The sequence below is a fragment of the Corvus cornix genome, chromosome 1A (assembly GCF_000738735.6).
Source record: "Corvus cornix cornix isolate S_Up_H32 chromosome 1A, ASM73873v5, whole genome shotgun sequence".
NCBI classification, from domain to species: domain Eukaryota; kingdom Metazoa; phylum Chordata; class Aves; order Passeriformes; family Corvidae; genus Corvus; species Corvus cornix.
The window spans coordinates 39,421,401-39,444,178 of NC_047057.1; the positions used below are offsets into that span (position 1 = coordinate 39,421,401).

General features: G+C 34.2%; 1 protein-coding gene across 10 annotated transcripts in view; it reads right to left on the reverse strand.

Annotated features, from left to right (window-relative positions):
- PPFIA2 (PTPRF interacting protein alpha 2) overlaps positions 1–22,778 on the reverse strand; it is a 296,049-nt gene that overhangs the window by 80,805 nt on the left and 192,466 nt on the right. For 8 of the 10 annotated variants that reach the window (XM_010413748.4, XM_010413746.4, XM_010413745.4 and 5 more), the window contains one exon: positions 18,416–18,490. The exons of the other annotated variants lie outside the window; for them this stretch is intronic. In XM_010413748.4, the coding sequence (XP_010412050.1) occupies positions 18,416–18,490 (75 nt within the window). The remainder of the gene's footprint in view (positions 1–18,415; positions 18,491–22,778) is intronic. 10 annotated transcript variants of the gene reach the window in all.

Sequence of the window (22,778 nt, forward strand, 5' to 3'; positions counted from 1 at the left end):
GTTTTTTTTTAGCCTGAAAGATGAAACAGCACTTAGCCATTGATTTTTTTGTGAGAACAAGACTTACTCTTTTATACAGAATTCAATGAATGCCAAACTTGTGCTATAAGAAAACAGTACCACGAAGCTATGAATCAAACCCAAGTGATGTAAAACAAAGTGCTGGTTTTCTGTCAGCCTCCCACCACCACTAACAGCAACATACTTTTCACGTGGTTTTTGTTAAGAAAAGCATGTACATTAACATGCTCTACTATTCATTGACCATTTTAGCACATATACAAGCAGGTTTTATTGTATTTAAAATATTGGTTATGTATTGGTAATGCTACTAAAAATCCCATGCAGCTACTGGAAAATAGCTACTGCTTTCTCTCTGACTTCGTGGCTTACTCTCAGGCAATACACAGGATAGAAAGATTTAGGTCCTAATTTTTTTACCTTGTATACTATGATAAGCTGGAAGATCTGGCTAATATGAACAATTTATTTCATTAAATTGCACAGTTAGATATCTCTGTATTGTTCTGCTTTCATGAGCACATACAGTAAATGATTTACCTGATGAATAACAATATGTATTAAACACAGCAGAACACTGGTAGGATGTATAGATGCTGTTTTTGGAAAGCTGGTGTAAGTTTAAAGGCCTCTGTCACCGTATTTTGTCTGCACAGGTCCTGAGTCAGAAACACCCTAAAAGACTGTCCTGTCCTAGAATACAAAAGCACGGGGTAGGAGGGAGAATATAAGGTAGTACTACCTGGCATGCATGTGCTACAGCCAAGATTTTGTGGGATATTTAATTAAATTAAATATAGTTTAATTTAGTTCTAATTGACATAAAGATAAACTTACTTTGATGTGAATAATTTAATTTTAATTTGAAACTCTTTTTCCAATATGTTTTTTTTAAATTATATTTAAATCATTAACCATTTGAATCACTCTGACCAACATTTGAGATGTAAGAGACTCACCACTTTAAACAGCTCTTCCTTAATATAAATGTTGAAAATTGCTGTAATATGAGATTCTGATGAGCAGGCTAATTCACTGCTCACTAAAAATTCCAAGTTACAGCCCTTGTAGAAGTCATATACTCCCACTGATTTCACTGCCAAGACCAAGACTTGAAGGCAGCATTTCATCCAAGCAATCATAGGAAACTACAAGTACGGGAACTAAAACTGTCTGACGCAATCTGTGTCTTTAGGGGTTGTACAAATACACTGAACTTTAAAACATTTTGCCTAAATAAGAGAATTACATCTGTCTCAAATAACAGAAGAAGGACTGGTATAACCTCATTAGCATAGTCTTACTTTGTGCACATTCATCAGTAATTTAATATTTGTGGCCTGTTTTCTGAATAGCTTCACTCACTTTTTTTTCTTTATGGTTCAAATATTTCTCAAATCAAAACTAGCGAAATGATGACTTTCACCAAACAAAATTAGCCATCAATTAGTGCTTAAAGAGACTTTCACGCAGATTGAGATACTACAACACACATATTATAAAATCCTGATTGATATAGAGCAATTACACTTAATGTAAAAAAAATGTAAAATCATAGGATATGTTAATTGACAGGCAACAATAGATCTGGATTTTCCATATGATAATCTTCTGTTGATCCATTAAAAAGCAGACATCACTATGCCTTCATTTTGAATTATCACCTGTATCTAAAACAAATCCTTAACAGCCCTTTAGCTTAATAAGAATACTCTTTAAACACTAGTGCCAAATGTTGTCATTTCAGCACGTATTCAAAAGAGTTTAAGTTTTCTTAGACTCTAGGGGTTTTTAGGTACCATAGAACCACCACTTTCCAAGCAAGTAAATAAATAAAAAGAAAACAAAAATCAATTGTTCCTTTTAGATGACAGGCAAATAAAAGAATGGAATATTGTGTATCATTATTTGGAGGCATTTTCTTGATTTTTTAATGTTTGGGAACAATCACTTTGCCAAAAATCCATCATTGTTAAACATTACAGTTTCAATGATTTTATTACTGTAATGAATGCAGAGCAAATATATACAGGATCAGCAAACAGTTTGAAGTCTGGCACATTGTAAAAGTTTCAGCTCTCGGATAGTCATCAGATAACAGATCTAAACTGTGAAGAACCACACAGCTAAATTGTTTTCATTCTTTTTCTATTCTTGATTCAATGAATATATTAAAGCAGAATTAGTGCTCCTAAGGAAGAATGGAAATTCTCCAGTGTCTTACAAATAAACATAAATTTTTGCTTTTCATTTTGTTGAAGCAAAAGTTTTTAATAGCTATCATACTCCTTTTTATTACTTACTTATTTCTGATTTAACTTTCAATAATGTGCAAATTATTTGCAAATTTAAGTGTTAATTTAATCACTGTGTAACTTTTAAAAAAGGTTTTCAAAACATGGAAGAAGGGTTGATGACCTGGGTGAAGACATAGATTACTCTAAATTTTTCCTAGGTAGACTCCAAAACTTCTTAAATTCTAATGATCATTACAATGGGAGACATCAATAATAGCAGAGATCTAGGTAAGGAAATGATCGTTCAAGGAAGATAAAATTTTGTAATATTATTTTTGTGAAATGCCTATCTGTTCTATTAATTTTTTTATGTTTATTATATCCAGCTTAAAATATCTACTACAAAACATGTCCACAGACAGCTTTCTAAGTACCTACATATTATCTAACCTCTAACATTAATTCCTGATGGTTTCCATTCTATGTTCTTTGTTTTGGAAAGTAAAAGGTAATATTCTTGAGGATGGCATCACAGTGGCTGAAAACAAATCAAAATTCTCCCCCCTCCCCCCTGCTCCAAGACAGATTAATAGAAAATAAATGTGGATAAATATCATCATTCTATTTAGGACTGTTGTACCCAAAGCTGGACAGTTAACCCAAACACTGAAGTTGAAATTATACCTTCTAAAATATGAACAAATATATCACATATATCACATATTTTTGTCTTTATCAGCTTCTGCTTGTGGACCTCAAATTATTATATTCCATTTCTAAAATCACAGACATTATTTTCCTATTTAGCACACTTGACCTGGACCACAGTAATGACTTTCAATGTGATTCTAAACCAGTAAAATTTTGAGTCTCTCCATAGTTGAGTCTAAAGAAAGCCTAAATGTGGCTCTCTTTCTCTGCCAAGCGCATTCAGCAGAACTGATACATTCTTTTTTTTTTTTTTGATTCAGAAAAATGAAGTGATTGTTGTCTGTTTAAGAATAAAATGTAGAGTATTACTCTTCTAGTTGGACCTTTCTAACTTTTGTAGCTTAAGTCCATGAAAATACCCTCTAGTCTGAAGAAATATTCCTTCAGCTTCTTCTCTTCTCACCGGCATATTGATCCTCAACATCCTTCTCACTTTTGCCTGTAAGTTTTATGACTGACAAGGGACATCAACATTTTAAAGAATTTCCAATTATTTAGATTCTGTCTTCCAGAAGTCAAAAGTACTTAGAAACAAATGGCACAATTTCTAAGGCCTACTCTGTCATAATGATTCTGAACATAACCTTACACAACTTCTGCCTTTCTGTCTCAACTATAAAATAATTTCAACATTCCTAAAGCCCAGCTTTTTGAATTTAAAGTTTTGGTAAATACCTCCACTATACTACCCACATAAATTCTCTCTAAAATCTTAGCAGAATTTGTGTCTGTTATCTACAGATACCGTTGAATCACATACTTTTTAATGAAGCTAGGATTCAGCAATTCAGGCTCAAAATTTGAGCTGGTCTCCATTTCCATAAATGGCCGAATCTAATAGTCTGAATCCAGGTGTTAAGGGAATATTGATTTCAAATATAAAATACACCATAGAGCAGAAGATAAATGCATGAGCCTGTACTGATCTGGAGAATTACCTGATAGAGCCACACCCATCAGCCGTGTCCTTGGAAAAGGACAATGTAATAAGACAATTTTGATAATTAATAAAGATAACGTGAGATTATAAATCAGTGAGCAATAGCACCAATTCCTTCTATTTAACAAGGGAAACGGTCTGATTACTAACCTTAGTAGGACACTAAGATATAAAAATGAAAGAAATAAAAGATTCACATGTAGTTGAAAAACTACAAAACTGTGAAGGATAACTAAAAAGGAAAGGAAAAACCAGGACACAAAACCTGGCAAAATAGGAAATAGGCTTGTTAGACAAAATGAAAATATACTGGAACCCACAAACTATACCTGAAGATGAAGTGCATTTATTTACAGCACAAAGTCTCTCATTAGACACAAAATGAAGCAGGGAAAGCACTACTCTGCATGTTTACTTTGGGTATATTGCAAATTAATTAATTTAAAATTATTTGAGATGTGTGAGATCAGAATCCATTTCTAAATATAAAAAATCCTAAATGACCAGGTACCTCTGCTGTTGTAACTTGAGTGGCCATTTTTTATCTCATTACAGTTTCAGTCTTCAGGCAATTAACTGTACTAGGAATACTTAATATACTTCTCTATATAGTGACAGGACAAAGCAGGATGCCCTTAAACTGAAGGAGGGCAGGCTTAGCTTAGATCTTAGGAAGAAATTCTTTACTTCTTATAAGGTTCCAGTGCCTCATCACTTTATGAACAGGTTGCCCAGAGAGATTGTGGACTCTCCATCCCTGGAGGCATTCAAGGGCAGGTTGGATGAGCCTCTGAGAGACCTTGTGTAGTAGAAGGCATTCCTGCCTGTGGCAGGAGAGTTGGAACTAGATGGTCTTTAAGGTCCCTTCCAACTGAAACCTTTCTATGATTCTGTGATTCTAAAAAAGCAATTAAATTATTTTAAGCTTTTGAAAAGCTGTTTTTCATAAACTTATCCTACCTTAAACCACTGAATTTGTTTACATCATCTTCCAACACTGAAATAAATCTCAGTATGGTTCAGTATCATAGTCAAATGAACTGCACAGGACTGATGGCTGGCTATATACATAGCATTTGAGAGAGAGAGAACACAAGATGCTCTTCAGGCTATCATAAATAGCACATTCTGATTTCATGAACAAAACTCATAGATCCATACAAAGTCTTTTGAAATAATAAAAATGAATCTCCATAAAAATGACTTTAGTTTTGAAATGCTTTAGTTCTTCCATTCAGCAATGGAGGTTCTGAGTTTTACAACCAGGGGCATTTGAAAGGGCAAATACAGACTTTGGGCTTTACTTTCAGAATACCTAGGAATTAAAATATCTATGGAACATATAGCATAGTAATCAAGATTAGCCATAGTTCAAGGGAAAAAATAATAAAGGAAATAAAGGAAAAAGTCTTTTCTGACTGAAAAAAAAACTTTGGCAGGCAGGCAATGAAACCATCAGTCCTAACACTGCACTTTGGGGGAAGAAAAAAACATTTTTTATTTTTTTTTTAAATTAGCTCTTTGTCTTCTCTCCCATTCAATGATGTAAACCAAAAAAGAATCAGTCAAATTTTCAAGTGAGGCTTTTTTATTACAAATTTCACTTGTAACCTAAATGTTTGTGTCTGACTGACAACCTCAGCTAGGTTTATTTTCTATTAGCTTGGAACTTTGCTGTATTTTATTGCTATTTAGTGGTGACCTTTCTAGAAACTTTACACAATTGAGTCCTTTAAAACCTGTCCTGACATGTCAAGAAAAATACTACTTTATTCAAATAAAAAACTGCAGAAATTATGGGTAATATATATTTTCAACATATTTACATAATGAATTCCCCCTTTTTGAGATTGCTGACCTTTAATTAATATTGCTGTTTAGCTTTCATTGTTACATAGAAATACTAATTAAAGTGAAATCATCCTCATGAGGGAGCCTTGGAGATCAGACATTAGCAGAAAATCAGAGAGTAATGAAAACAAATCTTGTATGTTTGTGAGTAGCTAGTATGCTGGGCTCCAGCCCTCAGTTACACATCTTTTACAGTTTAAGTAAGTCTTTACCTCCTATGCTTCAAATTCTCTCAAAGAAAGCTAACACCTCTTGCTTCTGCAGCTTCTTTCTTGATTATTCTATTTTTACAATCTTGGTGTTGGCACTGCTCTCTGCAATCCTGCTTGTATGGTGGACAGCACATCCAGACTCTGCTTTCATGTTGTGGAAGCACACATAATGAATGACAACACGCAAAAAACGACTGAAAAAGCTCTGAACCTGTGGCAGATTCCTAATTTTAAATGGAAAACGTGAAAATACTAACCCCATGGTCCTTTACTGTGGACAGCCTGTGCTTGTGATAACTATTGATAAGGTCCTAGCTATCAGTGCTTTACTGACACGCCTGTGGAGGTCACTTGTGTTGGTGACAAGGGCGCTGTGGTCCAGGGGCACCGTAGAGCTGTGGCACTCAGCTGGCTGCAGCAGGGGGCTGACCGACCGCAGAGCCTCCTGCACCTGTCTGCACCATCACTGAGCCCTGACTCCTTCTGAACTCTAAATGTCTGGGGCAGCAGTCATTTTTGTACTTTAAAAGTAATAACACACTTTAGGCTGGTAATAATGCAGTAGGGTTTATTAGTCTTTGCTTCATTGTAAATTGTGGACCAAATTTTTACTGTGTAAATACCTGTCTTGTGCTACTACATGTACTCTAGAGCATGCACCATTTGTTTCTATAGCAGCACTTAGAAAACAGAAGAATTGAAAGCAATGGTGCAGGTGCTATTATGAAAAATCTGTCAAGATTTTTCAGAGATTACCAGGTGCATTTCAGTACATTTTCTGCAGAAGCCCTTATCTAAGTAAACAAAAATGTAGTACTTTTAATTTGTCACAAAATTTGTATGAAATACAACACAGGGAGAGAACTGTCTTTTTCAGAGACTAGCACAATAGGAAAATAATAACAAACATCAATTACATGGTTGCATTATAGTGTGTATTTGACACCTGCTGACTAATTTCTCTTGCTTTATTTTTTGCTTACCAAGCTCAACAAAACAGTAGTGAAACTACCGTTCTTTCATTATTACTCTAACAAAGACCAGTACTCAAAATCTTCAGAGTTCATTGGTAGGGTCTGATTTCCAGCTTGTCAGAGCTGAGGATGGATTTGACAGAAACATTATAATGTTCATTCTTTTCAACAATATATGTTATTGAACATGTATACATAGTGTGCATGTATATATTTAATATATATGATAATATATACACAGATATTTGTGCCTCTAGGGCTTTATGTAGTTGCTCTTAGTACATAAAGCATTTACTTGAAATGTACCCCTGTCTAACAAATATAATTCAGTTTGAAAAATCCTGCTCAGTTTGAAAAAGAGTGCTTAGCTATTTGCACTGCAAATCTGTTTTCCTCTTTTGGTTATATCAATATATGTCCCTATGAGTAAAAACCGCCTTCCCCAAATGAAATTTTGTATTCTTTGTCTGCATATTGTCACCTAGAGATTTGAGATTGCTTAGATTTATTTTGACTGGATGCGTCTGTTATGAAAACCACTGTTCTGCATGTATATTCAGTTTTATCACATTTTCCTATACAGTGTATCTGTATTAAAATCACCATCTCTGCTCCTGACTGTAGAAAACATGAAAATATACAACAGATAGATAGGATATGAGAAATATTCAGAAAGGAAATGAACCTTATCCTAGAAATACAATTAAATACTATCAAAGCCATGATCTGCATGTACAAGTGGAAAAAATCCCAACTTAAATTTCATTCCCACTCGGTTGAAATTGAAGCTCAGTAGAGTGAATTACAGTCTGTATTTCAAGTATTAAGCCAAAGGTACCCATTTAATTTTAGTCAAGATCTCAATACTTTTCAATGACATTCTTACTGGTAGTAATTTTTTCCCCAGGTTTCTCCAGTGAAGATCGAGGAGATGAGCTCCACTGATACAAATTTTATCAATTTTTTAATTACAAAGGACATTCCTTGTACATGGAACTTCTAAAATAATGCCTTTATCCTAGGATTATTGCAGAATGGAATCTGACTTTTTTTTCTAATATAGTGGAATTATACATATGGTTTCTTTTTTTTTTCTCCTTCTATTTGTATGTAACCACATATTCTACATCATTAAAGGGGTTCAAACCACACTCTCCAGGTGCCAAGTTAAGCACGCAGGCTCATTTTCCATAGATTGAACCAAGTCAAGTCCTCTACAGCTCCTTTTATAATAATTTCACCTATACACTGATGGTGTCCATTAGTATCAATGAAGATTATTTATTATTTACTGATGTTGACATTTCCTAACCCAACCCACAATATCGTTCACATTTTTGAATTCTAAGTAAAATTATTCCTATATTTATTTCTATTACAGGCATATATGATGAGTAGTTGTTTGCACTAAATTAAAAGAAAAAATATGCAAAACATCTTGCTATTTAACCACATTATGAATTTGCAGAATACTCTTAGAGCTGCATGTGCACTGTAGGGTTGAGATGATCCAATCTGAAAACACAAATGACACATTTTCTGGTTCATATGTTAATGGGAATACTGATTAATAAATATAAACATAGTGAAGCTTAAAGTTGATTTTATTGATTGACTCATGTAATAGATTTAAATATTTTATTCAAATTCAGCATGCAAGGTCTATTCATACATTAAAAAATTATTATGGAGAGTAATAAGCATAAAAGATACTATGATCTTGTTATACTATTTAAAATCTGGTTTGAGAGTTAGTAGATGATTTTAACAAATCATTTAATATTTAACATATAAAGAGAAAATTGAATAATCATTCCAAAGACGAACATTGAGGAAATGTTAAAACAATATATTATTCCAGCTGATTAAAAAAAAAGGGTAATCATCAAGATGGATCTGCAAAAAGATAATTAATGGTAAAGAGTCATTTTGTCTTGCAATCCTTTATTGCAAGCCTAATTCTTGCCATGAAACTATCTTCATCCGCTTGAACATCTCATTTGACAAATGTCAAATGACAAATTACCCCAAAGCTGACACAGACAGAAAGATAAGCAGCTATGCTCTGGGATCTGAATTCATACCTCCAGTGCAGGATAAAATGGCATCCATCTCAAAGTTTATGATTCCCAAAATAACAGATCAAAGAGAAATGATATATTCTTTCTGATGTCTCATGAAAGGCACTCTGTGAATACTGTGAGCAAATTAAACATTAGGTATAAAAATCTTCATGGATATACTTTATACAAGTCATAGTGAGCTCCCCAATGCATGTCAGCTAAGCACACCTTCACCTACATGCTATGTTCTTTACTTTAGCAAGTCAGTGTGTTTAAAGTAAGGCATTTGCTAACGAGACCTTCTGAAATCAAGTCCGGTGAGAGTTGCATTCCATTGATTTGTTAAGCTCCCTAAGTAGATTGCCAAATAGAAGGCATTAAATCCAAACTGGAATTATCCAGGTGTCTAATCTCATGCTGACTATGAACAATCCCTAAACTAACCATATATAAGTAACCTTCCAATTGCATTAATCTCCTGGAGTTTTCAGGTGTGTTGGCAAACAATTGTGAAAAATGCTCAACCACACATCTGGCTCATGTGATCCCTGTGTTTTCTCAGCTTGTATTTCCTTGGCTGCTATGCTATTTCCTCTTTCTCCCTTTTTTCTGCTTTGGGTGCAAATGTGTGGTAAATTAGAAATCCATAAAATCTGTGCTGGAAACACAGAGCTTTCTTATTCTGTAATTCTCTGGAATAAAGGAGATATCAGAAGATCTATTTATCTTCTGTCTCTGAGGCATCTTCTTCAGCTTCACAGAGCTCTGTCATATATTGATATATTTGTTTGCTGCTGTGCAAAAATGTCAGGCACGCTCTGTGATCCCTCTTTACTGATTAATATAAAACACTGTACAGACTCCCAAAATAACTCAAATAACTCAACCTCATGAGATCCAGAAAACTACCCATACATGCTGATTTATTGTAGAGCAGTAGTGTTATTTCATGATGAATACTGTGTCCTACAGTTATTTAGCTGCAGGACTTCATGGGGAACACTGCCACTTCCTTCCTGCCTGCAGACCCAACCTCTCTTCCATTAAGAACCAGGCTTGGAGCTGGGGAGACGGCACATGTACCCAGTATTTAACTCCCACACATGGAGTTAAAATACAGTGAGCGTGATAGAATTCATACAACATACCAGGAACTGTGCAGGGTCCCAGAACAACAATTGTGTGACAGACTGTGCACCTGAATAGATGCCACCTCAGCCATCGGCTGTCAAAAATCAAGTTATGCCATTTAGCCAAGTCTATCTATCAATACTTATGAACCCATTAACTCTATTGGATTGCATCCTACATTTTCTGCTGTAGAAACAGCTAACCAGTCATCCCAGCTGAATTAATCTCTATGCTTTTAGGAGCAAGAATATTCAAAGAGTATCGGATGAGCCTGAGTCCTGTGAGACATTTACAGAGCTCCTATGGTAGCAAAAAGAGTAATTGTTGCTCACCACATCTATTGCACAGGTCACTGTGCTACCTGGGCTTTACAGTAATGCTGTCCATTCGACATCTGTATGAGCAGTGGACACCATGAGACAAATTTATACTCTTAAGTGCTATAGAGCAGGAACCATGTTACAGTATTTTTTTTCTAACAAAATGGCATCCTGGTCCTTTACTGGAGGTCTGTTGGGAGCGTTGTAGTGCGGTAATAATCATAGCAAAAATGTGCAATAGAAGCACTTCAATATGGAAGTGAAGACGGAATATATTGCTACTAAATAAATGACTATATATTTATATTTCTGCAGCAATCTAAATTGCAGTTAAGGTTCATCCACAATTGTTAATGCATAGGAAAATACAATCTCCCCAAAGGCAAAAGTCTGAAGACTTAGGCCACAGGTATTAAAAAAATGAGAATATAACATTTGAAGGGAAGAATAGTATAAGTGTTTGTAATAGAATTTGTAGCTCTATTTCTTATTTTTACATTACAGTAGTAGCACCTAATTTGTTTTCACAATGAGCAACCTATAAAATAAATGCTTTTAAAACACAGACCCACACAAGTGAAAGAATATACTGGATTAGGTATATACTCATTTTGATGAAGATGCTAATTTTATGGAAAGTTTGTGCTTCAAGGTCTAAAGGAAACTGGGAATTTTTAATCTCCAGTCATCATTTATTCAGTAAAACAAGGCATTAAATCACCCAAGTTTCTAATCATTGGGGACTAAGTGTTCATTAAATCAAATATTTCTGTCAGACATAAAAATGAAGTAGATTTGAAGAGATTTGCAAAAAAACATTTCAAATATTGATCTCACTGCTCTTTTAATGTATATTTAAACAATTGCATCATAGCTGCACAGCAGGTTTTGGGAGAAGAGTAAAGAATGTGAAAGTAGCAAGTCACAGTTTGACATTGCTTTTTGCCTTTTGTCATGCTCCCTTAAGCATTATTTTAGTAAAATTAATTTTTTTTCTTTTAATGCAAATAACAGCTTACAGAAGTTTAAGAGTAATTTGTGCATGTTCTTGTTGGTACACAGCAATGTGTCATAGCAAAAAATGGAGAGACTGCAAACAATCTCAGGTTATTTTATGAATAAATTGAGCAGAACAAGACTCTACTCTTCAATGATAAACCTGTGACACTGGGATTTACTCTAGTCACAAATCCTTATATAACAAATCCCATAAAAATTTAACAAGTAAATAAAAAGAAGAAGAACTAATTAGCCATGACACAAGGTTCTGAAAAAAAAATCAAAATTGCAGTGGAGATACTTAGCAGCCAGAATTTTTCATCTCAGTTCAAGAGTCTGAATCCTTCCCTAACAGAAGTAAAACTCTGAAGCAGCTGAATCCATTCATACTTGGGATCTTAGAATAGTTAGAAAATATAACCAGAAATAACAATTGTATTTGTGACATAATATTCAAAAGAATATAAAAATACATAGAAAAAATATATACAAGCTAGCAACTATTCAATATCAAACATTTTATTAAAACTATTAATCAAACTGGCTTTGTTAAGGAATAAAAATCTTCATTCTTCAGCTACATTTTTCCTTAAGTGCTCCATGAACCCGTGAGCACAGACCATGAATCCTGTCTTACAAACTGGTGTCTTCTAAAGAACACATGGGAAGCATTCAACTTAGACAAAATGACAGTGCAAAATGAGAACATGACATCAGTATTTTAGGATTTATGACAGGTGATTGCATGCTAAATGGAGGGGAAAAAGAACACAGCATTTCAGGATGCCTTTTGAAAACACTCTAAGACATTTAGGAAGCAACACATTTCTGCTCTGCAAAACCATTTCAGTGAAGAAGACCAAAGCTGGTGAACATATTTAATAGACATTTCTGCATTGCACACACTACACTGTGGTAAATACATAAATAGGCTTAAGTCACTATGATTTTTGTACAAAAATACTGTTATCTGCAAAATCATTATCTGCTTTCATGGTAGAAAATATATGTTTTTTAGTTGCCAAAGTATGAAGATTTTTCTCTGTGGTAGAAGATTATGGAAGTTGTACTAAGAAACCACTCTTGCAAATGCAGTAGTAATGTTCACCTCAAATATGTCAATATTTGTCAATAGAAATTATTGTTCGTCAGTTGCTATCTGGAAAATGTGTTGAATTTTAGACCTATTCTGCTCTGTATTTTAGTGAAACATGAAATTAGTGAAAAAAAGAGATGTGAATGCAAAATCAGTCCTGCTGCCCTGAATATCCACAAAGGATTTTAGTGGGTTTTTTTTCTCCTCTGAGAACTCAGATTAGAATTAATTGAGGACAAAATGAAATAGTTATGGCAACTTAACTGACTGTTTCTCGTGCTTAGTTCTTTCTCACTTTGTAAAAAAATTAGGCAATGAAGGATATGGTGCTGCTGTATTTTCAACCTCTTCAGTTGCCATGCTACACATACTAATTCCAATGTGCAGAGAAATAAATGAACGCTGTAAAGCATGTAGTATAAGAAATAACCATAAAAAAAAAAAAATCATCATTTTGCATCACTGCCACATTTAAAACTTAAGGGCAACAATAACTTTCTGCAGGGGTAACATTTAACTAGATGACTAAGGTTAAAGACAGAATAAAAAGCAATTATGTATAGCATCTAAAAATTACATTTGAAATCAAGATATTTTTAATTATGTGCAACTTTGCAGAAAAGATATATTTTGATACATGTACACAGACATTTAAAATTAAAGTTCAGACCACAAAGAATATCTCTTTAGAGTCAGACCTCTGCAAATCTATAGCTTAAAAAGACATTTAAAAAAATTAACATGTAGGGGAGAGTTCAGAAAGCAGTAACTTGCAGTGGCATGATTCTGAGAAAATATGGTGAAAGGAGATACTATAGAGGAAGGGTGTTTCAGATTCTTTGCAAAAAAGTGTATGTCTCAAGTCACCAGAAATAGATATAAGTCATCTGCCTGGCCTTCAGAAAAACAAAGTCCCTGAATTCCACCCAGTTTCATCCAAAGTTTGGATATCTATAATTTCTGAATTCTGGATTGATGAAATTTTGTGTAAATTATATGTTCAACAAATGCACATGCTATTTTTCCCAGCAAACCAGTCTTTTTACAAAACTTCTACTTCAAAAATCACTTTGAACTGTATTTACACAGCAAGCCTAAGGCCAACAAGAAACCCCTGTAAAAAAGATGCCTTAACCTAACTGTAAATGAAGAAGCTAGGCATACAAATATGCAACCATGGGTAAAAATGACATGCCACATTTAGCTAAGATTTCACTTTGAAATACATATATATATTAAATACTATAGAATATTTCATTAGCAGTTATGATACCACAGTCATGTCTGCAGCATCCCTCATGGTTAGAGTCAAAACTTTCCTCAGCTGTAACAAGTTTTACTACATTTTTTTACTGTTTTCTTGACTTGCCCTGAATAGCAGAAGTTTGGCAATTAACATGGTATTTGGAAGTTCTTTGCCGAATAAGTGGATACATTTTCTGCTGTCTCTGGTATGGAACATAAGGAATCAGAAATTGCAAACCACCCTCTCTTTTCAGTGATGAGTGCTTTCATAAATGCTATAAAATTAACATTAGGGCACCGTAATGAATAAACTAACCCACTGTCAGGAAGAAACCCACTGCCTAAACAGGAGAACATAATGAGTTACATGAAACAGTGAGCTATGATCGAAAACTCCTGCAAGATCTCTGAGAGCTCCAGGAGTTAAATTTAGCCTCAAAGTCAAGTAAACCTCTGCAGAAGCAATTGTAACAAAAAGGCTTTAAAAGGAAGCTTGAGTGTTTTAAAATATAATCTATGTGTCAGAGATTATAGGCATTTGGAAACAGCATTGGCAATTGGAACAAATGCTGAGGAAAAGCGTACGGTAGTACAGTGATATATGTAGTCAAACCAGTTGTTTCTCTAATTTAATATTCTACAGTCCCAATGTTTACCAGGTTCCTAAAGAGTATCTTTGAGGTAATAAATGTAAGTAAAGCTGTATTTTTCATGCCACAGTTTCTACTGTGGAAAGATGAGGAAAGATGGAAAAACCAGTGTATTAACCAGAAAGAAAATAGGGTTTTGGAATGCCACTTATCATATGATTCTTATTAACACAAAAGGATGTTGCAAGGGATCGATAATTGTTTAAAATGAACAGGAGAAAATTTATGTGCAAATTAAACGCAGCCATTAAAAAAATAATGATTCCATTATAGTATTAACTATGTATAAAACATGATTTTACAAAAAAACCTTGGAAAAAACTTTAAAGGTTTTTTTGTTTTTTGGAACTATTTGTTGAAGGCTCTGGGAAACAGGGAAATCTGTTAATGGAAACTGCAATAGTTGCCATTTAACACTGCACATTGCTGCAGAAATGGATTTAAAAGTGTCACTAAAAGGGTCATGGTCTATAATCTATATGTTCTTGAACTGTGAAAGCTGCTAGCACTTGGGTTTCTGGGAATACATGGCATTAATGACTAACCTCAGCGTGTTGTTTGCATGTGTGTAGTTTAGCATACTTTTAACAAAGATTCACATTTGTAATGGTAATAAGAGTATTTCTAAAGCTGTGGAACAAAAGTCGTTATCTTGTCAGTATTTTCAACATTAAAGTTAAATCCCATTAAGATCATGAATCACAAAACTGAAGATAAACCCACATCCCACTTCTCTTGCCAATGAGACTCATCTCAAATTAGTATGTAAAAAGGAATCTAGTTAGCAGATTGTTGTTCAGCTTTGCAAATATTCATACACTCACTGAAAAACATCACATTTCCCTTGAAGAACACTATTATACCACTGAGCTTTGTTATTGGATGTCCCACTTGCATCTTGTCTAATTGCTAACTGCAAATTATAACCCTCAGCAATAAAATGATTTGAAGAGACCATGGGTTACATCGAAGAAGATGAGAACCAGCATAATTTTAAAAGCACCCAAGGGGTAAGCAAATGTAGCTATGTTTTACAGTAATTTTAATTAAAAACAGGAGGTAAATTTCTCAAAAAAATTGTTAACAGTATCTTCTATTCATCTTACCTACAACAGACATAATGAACAGGACATCTACCAGTTGTGAACTAGTAATGGTCTTGAGTGTAAGCAGAAATGAAAAAAAAAATGCAGGATGAACATGGAATTTTATTACTGTAGACAGTTACCTTGCCCTTGTCTGCACAAAAACTCACTAACAGCAATTCAGTTTGCTGCTATGTACAATGGCCCCTTCCAACAGTCACTAATCAGCTGCAGCAAAATAAAATATAGTCAAATAACCTTTTCCCCAGGAAAACATATATTTAAAGAATTTTTAATCCACTCTTTAATAAAATATAAGCTTTAATAAAATATAAGCCCATAAGATGAAAACCCTTCTCTGTTATCCTTGTGTAACTACATGTAAACATTAGCTACACAAGCTGAGTTCCTCCAACAGGTCCAAATGTCCATCTGAATTGCTCTGGAGTTTAGAGTCAAGGTGTGTTTCTATTGCCTATCCAATATTAAGTGCTTTTTAAGACTGTGTTAGCACCTAGAGCTGAAATCAGTTCTGCCATTTACAGATGATTTCACTCCCTTTGTTATGTCTGTAATATGCCACAAAGCCTGTTAAATGAGAGTTTAGTTACCACCTAATGGTGGAAAGCTACAGTTGTTCTCTCCCAATTTTTTTTATTTTACTTTTTTATTTTTATTTCCAATAAATTTCTGCAGTTTCTCACTGTTGCTGTGTCAGAGCCACAGCCACAAGCTTTCAGAGAGAGGTGATATCTTAACATATACATTTCTACTGCTTTTTATCTGATACTTCTCATATACCGAAACATAATTTGTTAAATCAGGGAACCAATTTACTGTTATCAGTTTATGTTTAGATATAGTCCTGAATATAGTACACTCTTAGAATGAGAAAATGGATATTAAAGAAAATATTAATTTTCCTGGGAGAACAGACACTGAGACAGGAATACAGAAATTACTGAAAACCATCTATTCAATTCCCCTAGAAACTTAGCCCATTTATTTTCATATATAATACAATAATTTTTTAAAGTGCTTTATTGCCTGTGTATTCACTGTGGAATTTAGCATAAAACTAGACTTAAATACTACAGTGTTCTAATTAATTTTGTCTTACTCAAATAACTAATTGTGTGAAAATTATCTGAACTCTTGCTCAAATGCATAACTGTTTGAAAATAATCCACTTGTTCTCTTCAACATCTCTTCCAATTTCACTCTTTTTTCATTATTATTTAAATGAATTTCAGCTTCAAAAGTCCCTCAAAGGAAACTGGAACAATATTCAGATTGTGTTATTGGTTATGTTATGCTTCATTGATTCAGTGTCCTTCTATATGTCTTTAGTGTCACGTAGACACAAACTTGGTATAATGTTTCTAACGATTTGGGGCAAGAAAAGGTATGGAAGTCCTATTTCAATTTAATTTCATTGTGCATGCTTTTATTCCTTACTGTCAAAAAAAGTTTCACTAAATTTTTAAAATTCCAAATAGCAAGGCAATGCTCTAAAGACCTGATCCTATGCCCAGTGAAGTGAACTTAGATTTAATTGGATCATGAGCAGGAGGGACTGGAGGAGTGCGATGCATCTCATTGGTTTGACTGACCAAAAGGACTGCTTGCTATTTAACAAACACTAGTGCAAATAACAGATTACACAGCATAGTGTAACTAGATAATTTGAACACAACTTTTCTGGATCCTTCTGAAAGAAGAATCTTATTTTTGAGCAGATGAAGTGCATTTACTTCAGAGAGCAAAGGGATGAATCAAAATAGCACATTAATAGGTTTATATTTTATCATACTTATAAAAAATGAAGTACTAATATCTCAATTGAAGATCCTGTTTTTAAGAAGTAACTTTAAGAAAGTACCTTTTCCAGTTTAAATTAGTAAAAAAATACTTTAGGAGTATTTTTCACATTCTACTTTACATTGTCACACATTATTCTGAATTATGGGTATTCTACTTTTCAAGAATTATTTGGTAGCATTTGAGATGGTCTGTGGCTTCTTTCAATTGCTGTTTTAAGCCTGAATAAAATGACATCAGAAAATGGCCATAACCCAAAATAGTTTTAATCCAACTTGCTTATCTGGCTTATTTTTAATTGTGTTAAAAGCACACGTCAGGTGGATTCAGAACATGATGGAAATAGTAAAGTGACCAGAAGACTTCATTTTTTAAAGTTTGTGGCCTCAAAATCACCTTTCCAGGGTGCAGAATTCCTTTCTATATGTGTGTAGTGTACAGCTGTTTGTTCAATACAACAACATGTTTTGCTGTTCACCCTTTCAAACAAAACAGAACAGTCTGCAAAGAGGAAAAAATCTCCTGTCCAAGTTCACAATAGTTACATGGCACCACAGTACACCATGATACACTGCAGTTATAAGGGAAGAGACAAACCTACATTTCATGGTCATCCATAATCCTTCCTTCATCAATGTTAACATTTATATAATGAGTATATATACGTGTGTGTGTGTTTTACTTATAGTAAAAAGGAAATTCAGGTTATTGAATTGTTTATAGTATCTGACATATTTGTTGGTTCACTCCTTTTGCAAGTCCAGTAAGAAATGTGGGAATCTGTCACTAGCTCTTGGATTTTAGCTTGCTCACAAGGGAAGAGAAGAAGGGAATAAAGAACTAAACAGAAGGTTGTATTAATCTTACAACCACCTTAAACAAACCTCACTGAGAAGCTTACTCATAATGTAATTTTTTCTTTGGTTTTGTTTTGTTTTGTTTGTTTGTTTGTTTTATTGGGTTTTTTTTCTGACAGTTTTGAGGAAAGTGACAGGGAATACATGGGACAGAGTATTAGAGAGATTTAACCTCAAAAGGGGAGAAAGTGTTTTATGTTACCTCCTGGTTAGCAGCAGCTAGTTCTTCTTCCAGTGCAGAGACTCTTTCTAAAGAAACCCTCAGTCGTTCCCTTACCTAGAAGAAAAATCAAAATATGTGCAGTAACGTAATTTCTATTAGTCTTTAAAGATTATATAATCTGCCATATGCTCTACTGTATGCCCTGCCACTCCATTTGCAGGCATGTGTGTTGAACCCTTTCATGAGACATACTGTGTAGTAAACATTTAAACCTAACTACAGGAAAACTTAACCCATTAAAAGAGGTGTCAAACTTTAAATGCCACACTGCTGTTCCACAGTCTGCCTCTAATTTTATAGAATACACAGCAAACGAAAATATTTAAGACCACATTTGGCATAAAAATAAAACTTTCAGAAACATCTTTTACAAAGGATAAGGAAAAAAACATTTGCAGATGTTTTAAGTTCACTCCGTGGAAGATAACTAAACTGTTTATAGTAACTGAATGCAATAAATTCATTGAAAAATAACTTTCAGCATTGCCTTCAGGCACATATACTAGAGATTTTTATATCATCATGCATTTGTTTCAGTTTTGCAAAAAGTCATAAACAATGTACACTCTCGTAAGTGGAAAGTTCCTCTGTGTTTGCACCATTTTCATCAATAACCTCTTCTGTTCTAAGGACTATTACGATCTCAATTATTATTACTACTAGTATTTTAATTGTCGCTAAATATTGATCATTAATAGTTAATACTAGCTTAATACTAAATGTGTCTGAAGACATATTCATAGCTGATTTGAGTGCTCTGCCTCATTGTCAGCTCATGTAGCTCATGTAACCTAAGCTGGCAATGCAGTTACAGTCTCCCAGTACAATCAAAGGCAAATCAGACCTGAAGTGACCTCCAGTGTGGTGTGTGACTCTCTCTCCTGACTGTTCAGGGACCCTCTGAAGCTACATAACTTCACTAGGCACCTCACAAGAAACAACTTTATAACCTGGCTAATCAATCAACACTTAAGGTGTACTTCTTTTCATGATCCAGCTACACCACAGCAATGCTGCTCCAGCTGCTGATCCATGGATGTTTAAGGCTATTAGCAATGTTTGTAGGGTAAGGTAGCATACTCTATTAGACCAAGGGATGTAGCTGGAAAACAAAGCAAAACAAAATCAGTCTTTCATGCACAAAGCAACATAACATGTTTTCATTGCTTTCACATCCTTGACAAATACAGGAGATCCCTAAAACGGTTTTATATGTCTTAACACTTTAGTATTTTTTCTGGTGACAGCTCTTAGTCTAATAAATAATACATTTCCTTACATACTTCATTTTCCTTTACTACTGATAGAAGTGAGATTTTGCTAACAGATTCACTATATCCCAAGAATGAATTAGATTTTAGTAGATGAAAATTATTTAGCAAAACTAAAACATAGCATATTCACTTGACTTTAAAAGTGACTAAATTTAAAGATGAAATACATATTCAGGAAATGAACACTTAAAAATAAAACTATTCAGCCTTTCTAACAAATGCAACTACTGCATAGTTTCTTATGCAGTACTTTGAGGCTTTTGTTCCTTTTTACATACTTTATTAAACACAACCAATGAGGGGCGTAGAGAAGCCCAATTTCAACCTCTCTAATCACTATGGGAGCTGGTAGAGAGAAACTTCTTAAGGAAAATATCAGATTAGATAAAAAAAACGCGGAAAAATTACAATCATGTTTCTGGCTTCAATCTCTTTGGCTGTAAGCGCTGCTTTGGGACAGGATGATTGAGAGAAAATTCACAAGCAGGCAGTTGTAAAAAGTCAAAATGAAATACAATGAGTTGGCAACTTGAAATTTTTTCTGAAACATCTATGTATTCAAGCCCAAGTGTTTTATAAAGGAGCATGTATTTTAAAAAATACGTTATAATATGTCTAACACTGACATTCACTTTGAAGGGTGTTAGAATTTGCAAACCAACTAGGCCACATTACTGAGGATGTCACAGCTCTAAGAGAAGCTGGAACAAGAAGAATGATCCTTAAACTTTACACACTCTGGCACTGTAGAACTGAATCCTAGTGGGTTTTATACAGCCATTTTAGAGCTTGAAAACAACCCTCCCTGTAAACAACAGACAGCTCCAGAGACACGATTTTTATATGGCACTTCAGCAAAACTAGGTAGAGAATTAACATTTCTATTCTGACTATCAAGCTGTTATATTCAAATACATTTATTTTCATTCTTGGCCTATTGTCAGTGACGACATTGAACAGTACCAGTGTAACACCGAGCAACAGTTGGAAGCTGTTTCCTCTGTCCTACCTTGCCTTACCTTACCTCACCTCCCTTCCACGTACACAGTTAATACACTGCCTTTTTTTATGACTTAACCAAAATTGCAGTCTGATGGCTCTTATTTGTTCTCTGAATCTAGCAGTTGCTAAAGGAACTGAAACCAACTCTGCCTTGGCACAGAAAATATATTTTTTCCTTTCATCTGACCAGTGAACAACAAATTCAGATTCGCATTTGCCACAGTGACATTGGAAATGTTGCAACTAATTCTTCATTTTCAAACATAAATAACAGCTATTAAAATTGAGAGAAATCTTTGATTCTATTAGAAAAAAAATAAAGAATTACATCCGCACTCCAATCAGAAGGAGAAATCTGCTCTGCTTTACAATCCAGAAGCACTAACTTTATTTCTCATTTTACATTTCTTTCTCAGTCATACACAAATGTATTGCAAAGGATTTTTTATTGGATTCCCTCTTCAAATTTATGTTTAGAGCAAAAAAAATCCCAAATAGAACCATCTTCATTCTGAAAGACGTGGGAAAGAGTATTATTCCAGATCACTATCTTGTTAAAGAAAAAGGAACTGGAATAAATGCCAACTATTTTTATCCGACAATTTTTTTTTTTTTTAATATGATGAATACAAATTCATGATTAGTATATTATACTGTTTTCTGTTTTCTGGAAGTGACAGCAAGTGATTAACTATAGTTCATAAGAATTATCTTAGTGAGATCATGTGTATCACTTCAGAAGTTACACTGCTTAAATTTCATATGATTCTTCAATGTATTTGTATTTTCTTGGGCACATGATAGAGCTTTACTAAAAAAAGGTTTCACCAAGTAAGACTAATCAGATGTCAACTGATCTAACAGAAATGCTATCATAAGCAATTTTAAAGGACAAATACCTGGAGAATAGAAGGCTCTGGGGAGAACTTCCAGTTTCTAAAAGGGCTTACAAGAGAGCTGAAGAGGGACTTTTTACAAGGGCAGGTAGTGACAGAACAAGGTGCAATGGATTCAAACTGAAAGAGGACAGATTTAGATTAGATATTGGGAAGAAATTATTTACTGTGAAGGTGGTGAGATACTGGAAGAGGTTGCCCAGATAAGCTGTGAATGCCCCATCCCTGAAAGTGCTCAAGGCCAGTTTGGATGGGGCCTAGAGCAACGTGGTCCAGTGAATGGTGTCCCTAACATGGCAGTGAGTTCAAACTAGGTGATTTTTAATTATTTCTTTCAGTCAAAACGGTTTTGTGATTTTATGATTGTAGTGTCACAGACACAGCAGAAAAGGGTTGCTCTCTCCATGCTAGAGGGTGTATCCAACATATGCCCAGATGACTGGGTATTCTTCTGGCTTTTAAATGCAACCACATTATCTTTAAATGTAACATAGTCAATGTCATGTTAGCACTGCTGTCAGTGCAAAATATCACCCATCTTTCTCTGTCTCCTAGCAACAGCTTCCCACTTTTTTGCTTGCTGTCAAATTTTTTCTTCATTCTCTTCAGATCTGCAGCCCATAAAGAGCTTTTAAAAAAAACACTTGCACACTAGGATTTAATCACTTTTTTCCATGAGCAGTCTATTGAATAAAAGTTCTCCTTGTTACCTTTTAATAAATAAAAAGATAGTGACAATGATGACACAAATAGGCTAATTTTATTTGCAAGAATATTAAGTATACTTTTCTGCCATTAATTAATCTTAAGAGAACCAGTGGGGTTTTGATTCTTAGCTAAGACAGTAACATCCGGTAGCTGCTTTCCACTGGGAAGATCAACTGGACATTTTTCTCATAACACTGACCAAAAAACTGGGTTTGGAGAAGTTGCTTCAGTTTCTTCTTTCCAAATGCACATTTTAAATGTTGAACCCAAAATAGAAAAAAATGTCTGCAGAACAACAAACATGTTTGGACAGATATTAGAAGTTAACTATAATTATAGAATGGCACGAGTAAGGTAATAATTTTTCTGTCTTTTGTTCTTCCTGAATTGCATATAGGGACAATGTACTTCCTGACCTACTCTATACTAAATGTCTATTCTAACCATGAAGTTAACATGAGG